The sequence below is a fragment of the Notechis scutatus genome, chromosome 7 (assembly GCF_049901735.1).
Source record: "Notechis scutatus isolate UNSWTSFEM ecotype Mainland chromosome 7, rNotScu1.2, whole genome shotgun sequence".
NCBI classification, from domain to species: Eukaryota; Metazoa; Chordata; class Lepidosauria; order Squamata; family Elapidae; genus Notechis; species Notechis scutatus.
In genome coordinates this window covers 6511745-6524739 of record NC_142015.1, presented here as the reverse complement: position 1 = coordinate 6524739, position 12995 = coordinate 6511745, and the positions used below count along the sequence as shown (strand labels likewise).

General features: G+C 44.4%; 1 protein-coding gene across 8 annotated transcripts in view; it reads right to left on the bottom strand.

Moving 5' to 3' along the window:
• The window catches only part of TACC1 (transforming acidic coiled-coil containing protein 1), a 95971-nt gene that overhangs the window by 7498 nt on the left and 75478 nt on the right, over positions 1-12995 (bottom strand). For all 8 annotated transcript variants that reach the window (XM_087969617.1, XM_087969619.1, XM_087969621.1 and 5 more), the window contains 6 exons: positions 11714-11772; positions 7340-7480; positions 5882-5958; positions 3743-3786; positions 2234-2394; positions 1849-1955 (listed from right to left, as the gene is read on the bottom strand). In XM_087969617.1, coding sequence (XP_087825743.1) covers positions 1849-1955; positions 2234-2394; positions 3743-3786; positions 5882-5958; positions 7340-7480; positions 11714-11772 — 589 coding nt within the window. The remainder of the gene's footprint in view (positions 1-1848; positions 1956-2233; positions 2395-3742; positions 3787-5881; positions 5959-7339; positions 7481-11713; positions 11773-12995) is intronic.

Genomic DNA, 12995 nt, shown 5'->3' with positions numbered 1-12995 from the left:
ACAAGGCAAAAGAAAGGATAGAGAGAGAGGAAATAGATAGCTGGGGTTATGTAGTTGAAACAAAAAGTTTTCCTGTGGGAACCAAGGACATTCCAATAGGTGGCTGGGAAGGAGGAGTGGAATAAGCAAGCAACTGATCAGCACCTTGATTGGACAATGTGACTGATGACTTGGGGAAAGGGGGGGACTTTCACTTTTAATTAGGTGAAAACCAACAGGAATCTTCAGAGTCGGTTTTCACCAGTTGCGCCAATACGATAGATCCAATAAATTGTTCTTTGAGGAATCAACCTGCCTCAGAGTTCTGCTTTCAATGGGTGTATTACTTGGAACACTGATAGATACCTTAGTACTCAATTGCTTTGATACTCCTCAAATTTGGTACTCAATATATTTTGACCTGAACATTTTTGTCCCGGTATTCATTGTTTGTTTGGTACTCAATGCACAAGCTAGAATTTGTGTCGGCTGATTTGTGACTCAGTGCATTATTCCTTATGGGAAAAGTTTGTTTGTTACTAATCATCTTTGGTACTCATCATGTCTCCTGGAACCAATTAATGATAAATACCAAGATACCATGACACAGGAAATCCTCAACTTACGACCATTTGTTTGGAAACATTTGAAGTTACAATGGTGTTGAAAAAACTGGTCCTCGTAGTTACAATAGTTGCAGTGTCTCCATGGTCAAGTTATCAAAATTTGGGCACTTGGCAACCAGCATGAACTTACAACTGCAGTATCCTGAGGTCACATGATCACCATTTATGACCTTCCCAGCTGGCTCCCAACAAGCAAAGTCAATGGAGGAAATCCGATTCATTTACTGACCGCGGCAAAAAATTGGGTGTGACTCACTTAAGGACCACATCACTTAGCAACAGAAGTTCTGATCCCAATTATGGTCTTAAGTTGAGGATTACTTCTATCTCACTCCCAGTTCACATGTAACTTCAAACCACTGGCCTTTTCTTCTTTGGGTCATATGGGAGAGGAAGAGTCACATTGAGGGGAAAGCATGCAAAGCTGAAATGATTAATGAAGGAGAATATTTGTAGCTCAGGGTTGACATGAGGGCTCCTTGGTGCTCTCTGAGCTTGCTTGTTTTCTTGGAGACGTTTCATGACCCAGCTAGGTAACGTCATCAATGCTATGCCACAGCTCCGTTTTAACAGATAATAGATAATCAGAGTTGGAAGGGACCTTATAGGTTATCTAGTCCAACCGCACCCACCCAAGCGGGAGACCCTACACCATTTCTGACAAGTGGCACTCCAATCTCTTCTTGAAGGTCTCAAGTGATGGCACTCCCACAACTTTCGAGAGCAAGCTGTTCCACTGGTTGATTGTTCTCACTGTCAGAAAATTCCTCCTTATTTCCAGGTTGAATCTCTCCTTGTTCAGTTTCCATCCATTATTCTGTGCTTTAGAAAATAGCTTGACCGCTTCCTCCTCTCTGTGGCAGCCCCTCAAATATTGGAACATTGCTATCATGTCTCCCCTGGTCCTTCTCTTCTCTAGACTAGCCAAGCCCAGTTCCTGTAACCATTCTTCATATGTTTTATCCTCCAGTCCCCTAATCATCCAGGTTTCTCTTCTCTGCACTTTTTCTAGAGTCTCAACATCTTTTTTTATAGTGTGGTGACCAAAACTTTTCATGCGAGGCATTCAATTAGTATGAAAACTCGTATGAAAATGAATGTGACCCCAGGATACTGCAGTTGTTCTAAGTTCATGCTGGTTGCCAAGTGCCCAAATTTTGGTAACTTGACCATGGAAACACTGCAACTATTGTAAGTATGAGGATTGGCGAGACGCAGGGAAAGTGCCAATTATTGGTCTTACTTGTCTAACTTCTCCTCCGCATGGATTTTCAAGGCCTGATAGCGCTGCTCTTCTTGCTTGACTCGATTGAGGTAATCTTGAGCGCACTTTTTCAAGGCCTCTTCATTCTGGAAGGAAAAGGAAAAGAAAAGCTCGACTTGGCTATGAACCATGGCTTAGAAACCACAATGCTTAGATTCACCCACTGCCAAAGGCCCACAAATCACATTTTTGGAGTTGGGACAGAATTAGTCCTTGAAAGTTCTACTTCAAGACCTTCAACCAATGATTCAGGAAACAGAACATGGGATCTTATACACAGAAGGAAAGGGTATAATTATAACTAGCACTTAGATACTTATATACCACTTCACAGTGATTTTTCAGCCCTCTCTAAGCAGTTTACCTTCTTGAAACCTTCCAGGACTCCCTTCAGGTTCTCATATCTCCTGAACAGATCGGACAGAGATCTCTCCACTGAATTCAAGTCAGACAGGGCTTGTTCCTTCTCCATCGTCAGCTGCTGAAGGCTCTTCTGGGATGTCATATTGGTTCTCTGCTCATCCTCTGTGAATTCAAAGGGAAAGGGTAATGATAACAGTGCTTCAACAGGCCTTTAGTCAAGAGCAGAGGTCTCCAAACCTGGCAACTTTAAGACTTGGGGACTTCAACTCCCAGAATTCCTCAGCCAGCATAGCTGGCTGGAGAATTCTAGGAGTTGAAGTCCACCAATCTTAAAGTTCCCAAGTTTGGGGACCCCTGGTGAAAAGACATCAAGTAGAGCAGAAGAGGGCAATCTTGTTCATCTTTAGGAGGTGTTTTTCTTCTGAAAGGGAGCGTGATGCCACTAGAGCGGGTGGAATCAATATTTTTATCTACATATTTTCCTACTGAGAGCTTTTGGAGTTTTTAAGAGGCAAAATATCTGTTTAAAGCTAGCCTTCCAAAATGTGGGTATTCTCCAGGTGTATGGATTTCAACTTCCTGTTTGTAGATCTACATGGCCATTGCTGAGAATTCTGGAAGGGAAAATCTATCACATCTGGTGGCTGTGCCAGGAAAGGGAAGGGTTTTACCCACCAAACCACCCTAAAAATACTCCTCCTTTTTTTACAACCCTGTAATCCTTTAATTCAAGGTAGAATCGGGTTGAGTGGATGGAGCTGAGTGTTAGCCGGATGTCCTCCCTGATGCCATGTGGAGTTTGCAGCAGATATTTTTTCTTTGTGCTTTAAGAGAGAAATATCTGCCACCACCTAGAATTGAACTCTCAACCTTCCAAGTAGGAGTTGCAAAATATTCAGCCCCATCCATTCAAAAGAGGTGCAGTTGGGATGCTGGAGGTATAGGTTGCTCATCTGCAAGCTAGGAATTTCTTCTACTTTAATTCCACAATCTAAGAGGAACATATAAATAGCAGCAGATAAAGATAAGTTTTAACGGAGTTCCTCAAAATATTTTGTCCAAACTATGGGACCTCTTTGGATTCTACGTTTAGTACTTCACCTGTATTACAAGCAACAGATTGAAAGAGCACAGCATATGTTTTCTGTTGCAAATATGAGCAATCCAAGTACATACCACCTGGAAAGCTAGTAATATGCAGTTTGAATCATGCACTCAAAATCATAGACAAGGTTCTTAAATTATACTTAAGAGGAAAAAAAAAACCTTTTTCTTTGATTGGAGCAGATTGTTTTTTTCCACCTGATTACTTGCTATTCTTGGCTCTGTCTCCTATTTATAGTCCACCTACAGAATCTACAGCCAAGGCATCACAAATATAAACAGTTGCAAGCCTCTCTCCATTTTCTGCACATTACGGAAACTAGAAAAGATGCTGGACAGGCTGACCTGCTTATTTGTTCTTTCCAGTAATTTGCAGATGAATAGCTGGCATTTATCAGTTGCTTACCTATCATCTGTGCAATGGTCTTCTCATATTCAGCCACAATCTTCCTAAAGAGGAAACAGAAGAAAAGATATGAGTAATAGAAATGGCATTAATTTTCTCCTCCTACAAAACCAAATGCATGTGACATTCTATCTTTTCCAGCAAGTTTTTTAACAGTATATTTCCACTTAAGCAAGCTGCTTCACACCCTGGTACTAAATGACTGGACATGGCGGTTCAGAATACTAGAAGTTTTGACCTGCCATATCTGGAGACCCACCAGATTGGAGAAGGAATGTCAAATACCGCTTACTGATGCCTTTCCCTTACAAATAGCTTCCGTAATTGAGTGTATATAAAGGTACTTAAGGGTTATTATACAGCAGTGGTGGCGAACCTTTTTGTTGTGGTGTGCCAAAAGCGCAAGCATACACAATAGTGCACGCACATGCCAGCACCCACAATGCAATGCATCCCACCCCCTGCGTATGTATGCGCAACACCCCTGCCCTACCCTGTACCTCCACTGTGCTTCTGGAGCCTGAAAATGGGCCCGTTGTTTCAGCACTTCCAGCATTTCTGGAAGGCCTGATTTTCAGCCTTCCCTTGAGCCTCCGGGAGGCCGAAAACGGCCTCAAATGGGCAGAAAACCAGCTGGCAGGTGCACGCTTGTACAGTGCAGGTAAGTTTGGTGGGGCTCGTATGCCCACACAAATAGCTCTGCATGCCAACTGTGGCACACGTGCCATAGATTTGCCATCCTGGTTATAGGGGTACCTGCTTCACTATCAATTGGTTTGGCTTTCAAATCAAAGCAGGCTGGAATATTTGGTGGATTTGATTCACCTATTTGTCTAATTTTGTGCCTCTTCCTTTCAAAAGAATAGGGCATGCTTCTTCGGTTTCCTCCTTGTAGGAATCTTGTGAGGGAGGCCACACTGACCGTCCAAACTCTCCCAACAAAATTTGGGGGATGAATTTGGTCTTCCTATCTGTTTTCTTGGTGGCCAATCCAAGACCTTCTCCCTCAAACCCTGTCAAAAGTTATGCTTGCATTCGTAGATGGAGGTTAGACTAAGAGCAGCCCAATTAATTTTGGGGCTGAGCAACTTCAAAATCTCTCTCCGTCTTCCTCAAGTGCTCCAGATGTGGTGCTTTTTAGTTCCCGTCATCCTTCAGAATGTCCTATTTTCACTAATCCAATCAACCCTCAGACTGAAGATCTTCAACTGAAGATCTTACTCCTTGCTTCACTGTCTTTATATTTATCCATGCGGAAAACAGCCTCAGCATCTTGAATTCATAGTAGGTTATCCTGGAGAGGCAGCATTTTTGTAATCAGATTAGAAGCTTAAGTCTTATAAGAACCATGGCAGCAGAGGTGGCATTCAGCAGGTCCTGACCAGGTCTGGAAAACCGGTAGTGGAAATTTTGAGTCGTTCGGAAAACTAGCAAATACCATGTCTGACTGGCCCCACCCCCATCTATTCTCTGCCTCCTGAGTCCCAGCTGATTGGCTGGGTCTTCTTTGGTTGCCCTGCACAGGAGAACGAAGCTGGAAAGCAGGTGTGTGGTGTGGTGTGGGAATGGAGATTTTACAGTATCCTTCCCCTGGAGTGGGGAGGGAATGGGGATTTTGCAGTATCCTTCCCCTGCCACACCTACCATGTCATGCCATACCCACCAAGTCACTCCCACAAAACCATAGTAAATTTTTTTTGAATCCCACCATTGCATGGTAGCCTTTAAATTACAAGATAAGCTAACTGAGCGCAATGGTAGGAGATAACCAGGCTGGGCTTGAGTGCGGAGTCAAACGCATCATTAGTTTAGAGTCTCTGTGCTCCCATACAATACCAAAGTCCACCCCCAACCCCCAAAGTCCATTATCTGGCTCCAATTCACTTTGATATTAATTCAGATTTTTGTGTATAGAAAGCATGAAATAAACTTGTAATACTTTTGAACTCCGGCTGCTGACTTCCTGCACTTGACATCAACGGACTATATTGGGAATTTCTTAACATGGTGAATAGTCTCTATTAACTCAGTTAATAAAGGTGTCTTTCAATCTACATGAGGTTCCCATAGTGATCTGTGGCTGCGCACTTGTAAGCAATCTGAAACGATGGGGTATTAGCCCCACTGAGTTGTTTTTACCTCATTTCCAAAACTTCCTGTCGACTTCCTTCATATTTTCTCTTCCATTCATTGGCTTCAATTTCCTTAGATATAATCTAAAAAAATATGAATACAAAACGCAACTGTTAAGTTTTGAGAAGGCAGCCCCTCTCATCTCTGAAAGAAACGGGGTGAAGCTATAGGGAGGAGAGGTGGGGGAAAGAGGAGATAACATACTGCGATGCAGTGGTATTTCAGCTCTGTCACCTGCAAATACACCTGTGGATTCTGCCTGACGTTTAGTTGGACCTTCTTAAGGAATGCATTCTTTGCAAAAAAATATATGCTAGGCTACCATTTTTAAAAAATATTTCCAGAATATCTAGATATGATGTACTAAGTTATGGGCAGACACACCTACATAGGGAAGGTTTGCCAGAAGATAAGATGTCTCCTCTGGTTACAAGTGGTAAGACTTTTCTTAATTAAAAGTATCAGCGCATTGTAAGTCATCTTAGCTAAAACTAGAAGATAGCTGATAGGCCCAGACTCCATTAGTATCAAACTGCTAATAGATTTTGATATCTTTGGCTAATTTTGACATCAGTCTCCAGTCCTTAAGGATAGAACTGAATTTTGGCCCCAGTTCTAAGGACTTCTCCCCGATTGTCAAAATGAAGCAGGAAGTATGAAATAAAGAAACAGACACATAGAAAATCCTAATTCTATACGGCAGAGTAGGGGAGGATGTCAAGAATATTTCTAGAATATTTGTAAGGTGTACTATCTCCCTCAATCCCAAAGAATTCTGACAAAGTTCCAAAAATATTTGTCAACTCAAAACAATTCAAAAATCATGGGTGACTTGCTAATCCAAGGAGCTCCTATTCTGAGCCAAATATATTCCCAATTCCAATCCTAGGGCTGCATGCAAGTCTCCTCTCCAGCCTTTGATACGTGTAGGAGAAGGAATGACAAGAGACAGAGGTGGGGTCAAGAGAGGAGTCAGCCTGGAGTCATTACATTCTCACAAGCGATCTAAGTCCAGCACTGATTTATTGCTGACAGTTGACTAGATTCTTGTGTTACAGGCATGAGCAATAAATCAGCTTAACTGGAACTCAATATGTGGTCCCGATTCTTCATACCTGACAGATACCCTCCGAAAGGCTGAGCCATTAAAGTCACCAGGAATAATTTAACAATATTTAACGAGCGGATTGAAACCCATTTCCATTTTTGTCCCAACCTGCAATTAAAGGCCACTTGTGATTCTCTGGCCAGTGAAGCAGAGCAAAGACGCTATGCCTTCATAGATGCACCCAGAATGTGTGGGAGAACCTTCAAAACAGCCGTGTTAGTCTCTGAAACATACAGGAGTTTGTTTTTTTCCTTTTTAAAAAGGGAGCATTTTGCTTGTCCCAATGCCCGTTGACCAAGTGCCTCTTTAAAACTTTGCACCATCTAGAGAAAAGCCCTCCAATGACAAACTGTTACCTCTTCTCTGATCAGAGTCAGAACTGCTGTCTTATCAGATTCGCTGAGGCAAATGGCATCCAGGGGGCTTTCAGCCCCTCCTCTCGTGCTGCCTGGCCCACCTCCAGGTGCCTTTTCCATAGAACATAGTTCAGGATTACTCTGTGGAAGGAAAGACCAGAGGGTCAGAGCAGGAATACAACCAGCCCTTTTCGAAGTTCCACCTGGCTTCTCCTACCAGACCACCAGTTAAAACCAGGGGTGCCAACAGGGGTGGGATTCAATTTTTTTAACAACCGGTTCTGTGGGCGTGGCTAGGTGGGTGTGGCCATGTGACTGGGAGGGCGTGGCTTCTTTTTTTTTTTTTGCAGCACCCCTCTCTGTGCTCCATTTTTGGGCCTCCTGGGCGAAGCAGTAAGATAACAGCTGATAATCGGAACAGCCGGCACAGCTGATAATCGGAACAGCTGATTGTCGGGAGGGGAAAAAAAGAAATACCTTAAGAAGGGACTGGGTGGGGAAGGACGCAGTTGGCAATGTCAGGCATGTGCGCAATATCACGCGTGCACGATAAAGACTGACTGGGTGGGGAGGGGAGGGGCGGGCGGAGAGGGGCAGGACCAGCCAGGGACATGATTTCCCAGTTCTCCGAACCATGCGGAATCATAATAAGCGGTTCCCTAGAACCAGCCTGAACTGGTAGAATCCCACCCCTGGGTGTCAAACTGGATTTCTCTGAGGGGTGGATCCGCACTGTCGTTCTCCTCCATGGACCAGTGGGGAGGGAGCAGAGGGGAGATGGGACGGACGCCTCCTGCAGCACCCTTGCCGGCCAAAATGGGGGCATGGGGAGGGCGTGGGCGGCCCCCCCCATGCCTCATTTTTGACCTCCATGGCCTCCTGCATCAGCCTCCCAGCCCAAAACGGGCCACACAAGGCCCCCACACGGTCCATTTTTGGTCTCCCCAGCCACCAGCAGCATTGTACCAGCCAAAAATGGACTGCGTGGAGACCCCATGAGGCCTCCATGCAGCCTGTTTTGGGCTGGCAGAGTGCTGCTGGAAACTCAAGAGCCCCCCCGTGAGGCCTCCACGATGCCTGTTTTGGCCAGTAGAGGCACTGCGGGCCAGTCCTTTGATATTTTCATGGGCCAGATTTAAGCACCCGATGCAGAGGTGGTATTCAACAGGTTCTGACCAGTTCTGGAGAACCGGTAGTGGAAATTGTGAGTAGTTGGGAGAACCGGCAAATACCACCTCTGACTGGCCCTGCCCCCATCTATTCTCTGCCTCCCGGAGTCCCAGCTGATCAGTTGGGTCTCCTTTGGTTGCCCTGCCCAGGAGAACGGAGCTGGAAAGCAGGCTAGTGGGGTGGGAATAGGATTTTGCAGTATCCTTTCCCTGCCACGCCCACAGAACCAGTAGTAAAAAATGTTGAATCCCACCACTGACCCCACGGATCAGATCCGGCCCGCAGGCCTTGAGTTTGACACCCGAGGTAAATAGACCTAGCCAAGAAACTTCTGATCAAAGAGTTTTACTGTCGAAAAGCTATGTGGCCATACGAAAGACTTCTACTAACTGTGTCTATCAGGTAGGAGTCTTATTGATAGTGCAGTCAGTGCTCAAATTCTTGTGCCTTTTTCCCCCTGCCTGAAGTATGCAATGAGCCAGATGGCCTTTTATTTCATGTCCCTTCTGGTAATAGGTAGACCTACTGTCATGTGGTTTTTTTTGACTGTATGTGAACTAACCCTCACAGGTTCTCCCCAAATTAGTGATGCCCAAACCAGGAATCCAAAACAACAGCCTCAGCAGTTTTGAATATGGAGTTGGGTTGGCTCAAATTTGCCACTAGGGCAAATCTAGCATTTAGTATTGATCTATTGGTTTTTTGTTTTTGTTTTTGCAGATGTAAAAGGATATAAATGTTGTTTGGAATTATCCCTGGATAGACGTATATGTAACATTAGTTAATTCCAAATTTAGAATTCTGGATATGAACAAATTCAGAATCTGAACCTTTGTGTGGGATAAACATCAGAAAGTGTAGCCATGACTGGGACCTGAAAGGTCTGTAGTCTTTTGTGAAATGAATGGAACATATTGCTTTACAGGACCATATTAATTGCAAAAATAAGATTCTGGCTTTTTCAAATGATTCTCAAATAGCAGGTAAAATAAACAGTGTACACCTAACTGACCATTTATACACAATACAGAACAATAAAAGGAACCTTGGAGGTCTTCTAGTCTAACCCTCTGCTTGAGCAAGAGGCCCTAAATCAATGGTCGTCAACCAATGGGCCAGGGACCATTGGTGTCCATGTGAAAATTTTGGTGGTCTGCAGAGAAATGTCACCCCCAAAGCAATTAATCCAGGCTGTGTGGGAACACAAGGCTGCGCCACCCACAAGGCCCATGGGAACACAAGGCTTGCGTCACTTGCACTGCAAACAACACGAGATAGTGAGGGGAGGGGGGAAAGGGCGGAGGGGGGTGGAAACTTGCCCCGCTCGCCCCACACACCTCATCTGGCCACTGGGCTGTTTCTTTCCGCTTCTTTCTTCCTTTGCTTTTGGATGCACGCAAGGAAAGCAGCAAAAGTTTTTCTTTCTCTCCCCCAAACTCTGCCAGAAATGAGTCTTTAGGACCCTGCAAGGCATCCTTGCTCCAAAAGGCTCCAAAGACTCATTTCTGGCAGAGTTTGGGGGAGAGAAAGAAAGACTTCTGCTGCTTCTGCTGCTTTCCTTGCATGAAGCCAAAAGTCTCTCTCTCTCCCCCCATGAGAACGGAGCTGGAAACGGTATCCTGCGATCCCAAATAAAGAATGATTGATTGGTAGGAAAATGGAGTGGGGAATTTTCCTGCAGACTTTTTTATTTTTATTTTCCCAGGGTCTCTGGTCCGCAGGATTTAAAATTATGAGTTTGGTGGTCCCTGAGGTCCAAAAGGTTGGCAACCCCTGCCCTAAACCATTCTGGACAAATGGTTGCCCAATCTCTCTTAGCCTCCAGTGGCAGAACAACCCACAAATTGTTCTCATAGATAGGAAATTTGTCCTTAATTCTAGGTTGGATTTCTCTTTGATAAAATTCCATCTGTTGCTTCTTGTCCTGCCTTTAGGTGCTTTGGAGAATAGTTGACCCCCTCTTCTTTGTGGCAACCCCTTAGATATTGGAACACTGCTCTCATGTCATCCTTGGTCCTACTTTTCACTGGACCTGACATACCCAATTCCTTCAACCGTTCTTCATACAGTATGTTTTAACTTCAAGTCCCCTAATCCATCATTGTTGCTCTTCTATGCATCTTTTCTAGAGTCTCCAATATCTTTTTTTTTTGTATTTTGTATTTGTATTTAGTATTTATCTGAAGAACAAACATGAAATCTCTCATTGGATACTCTGGTGAACTGGACTGGAACAAACGAAGCAACATTGGGATCAGAGTAATAATGAAGTTGCTATTCTAAAATCAATTTTGTTCCATGCTGCTTTCCATTCAGTTTCTCCAGTGTTAGAAATCAGCTAATAAACAAGTATTCTTTTTTTATTAGAGCTGCAGTGAAGCTTAGCTGTCAGCAGAGGTCTCTGTAAAGGTAGTATATTTTCTCTATATCTTAGCTCAAATCTTGAGCTTGTTCCCATGTTAGTATTTTGCAAATGAGAAATGAAAGGAAAGCACCTTTGGTTTTTAAACATTTTAGGAATGTTGGATGTAATACCCCTCTGAACAGAATTCCCACTTTCTGTTCTTGTTCTCTCTCTCTCTCTCTTTTTGCAAAATACCACATTGGTATCATTTTACTATGATATTATAATTTTATTAGACTGAAAACTCTTCAGGTTTCCAGATCTTGATGCAACAGGCTTGGCACGCAGCAGATCAAGGTCCACTGGAATCTACATCATTTTCATAAGGACAATGTTATACAGCTAATATGGTCATTTTTTTACACCATCATCACGACGTAAGAACCACAGTGGCGCAATGGTTAGAATGCAGTACTGCAGGCTACTTCTGCTGACTGCTGTCTGCCTGCAATTTGGCAGTTCGAATCTCACCAGGCTCAAGGTTGACTCAGCATTTTATCCTTCTGTGGTCAGTAAAATGAGGACCCAGATTGTTAGGGGCAAGAAGCTGACTCTGTAAACTGCTTAGAGAGGCACTGTGAAGCGGTATATACGTCTAAGTGCTATTGCTTTATTTGATTTAAGCTGAAGGCAATGATTCGACTACAATGTATTCTTGTGTTCTATGCAAAGACAGTAAGTCTTAAGATAGGTAAGTAGTAGTAAGATAGTAGTTAGAAACAGATCATCAGCATGGAATTTAGCAGAAAGAGTGGTCCATGATTTTGGACATGGAGGTTAAGAACAATACTTGTGCTTACTGATATATCACTTGAGTTATTCTTCTCTTCCAGTCTGCACAAAGATTCTTTCTCAGAACCTACAACGAAAGAACACGAGGTGATTATACATTATGACAACAAGGTTCTTCCTGGTGAAATAACTGGATTAAGAAAGAGGCATGCAACACACAACTCTATGACAGTACTTGAAAAAGACGAATGTGAAACTCAAGGAGGATTTTCACTGAACGGAGATCAGGACGCCCCAAGTGACTATCAATATAGTTTCGGGCAGCATCTTCTTAAACCATGAGGTGGAGGTTGGCGGATTGTAGACAATGATCCAAATTCTGAGACCTAGGGATATCACCCTACAAAAACACCCATGAGGTATACCCAGAAAACCTTCTATCTAGACCAGGGGTGTCACACTCAAGGCCCGGGGACCAGATCAGACCCACGGGGTGCTTCAATCTGGCCCATGGGACCACCTTGGAAATGGAGCAAAGGACTCCATTTTCACTGGCAGAGGGTTGCAGGAAGCTGTCGAGCTCGGGGCCCCATTTTCTCTGACAGAACACTCGGGCTGCCACTGGCGTCCCTGACATGAATGATGTCGAGCTGGCCACGCCCACCCTGGTCATGCCCACCCGGCACCACCACCCCCGCGAGGTCAAACCCAACCCTGATGCAGCCCTCAATGAAATCGAGTTTGACACCCCTGATCTAGACAGATCATTATCACAACTGATGGGGCAAAAAAAAAAACAAACCCAGCAGGGAACCACTGTTTGATGTCCGTGCTTCAAGCAGCAGCAACAGCAGCAACAACAAAACTCCATGTGACCCTGAATCAGGTTTTCTGCAAATTTTTCTGCAAAGGTAGGGGAAAAAAGAGGAAAAGATTGAAAATGAGTCTCCTGATTGCCCCGTGGAGCACGGGAGTGCAATCCCGCCAGACTCTTCCTACGGGGGAATCCGCGGTCACGTTGTCCGTTCTCCCAGCTGCTCTGTTGTTCGAGATGCTCCACCCTGCCAATCATTGTCCGCAGCAGCTGTTTGCTCCCCTCGATGGACAAGAATGCCAGCCTCGCCCTAGATAAGGTTGACTGAGCAGCCCCACATATCTCCTTTGTATTCTTATCAGCTGGACAAACAGGAGGAATGCACCCTTTGAACATGCAAGACGGTCTGCCGAGAAGCAGCCAAAGAATGTCCCCCGGTTATCTTTGGTTTATCTCCTCTTTCAGAAGTCTTCCAAGGAAGCTTCGCCCACCACGGTGACCGTTCCTTAGAGATTTGAAGCCACTGGGGGAGGGGC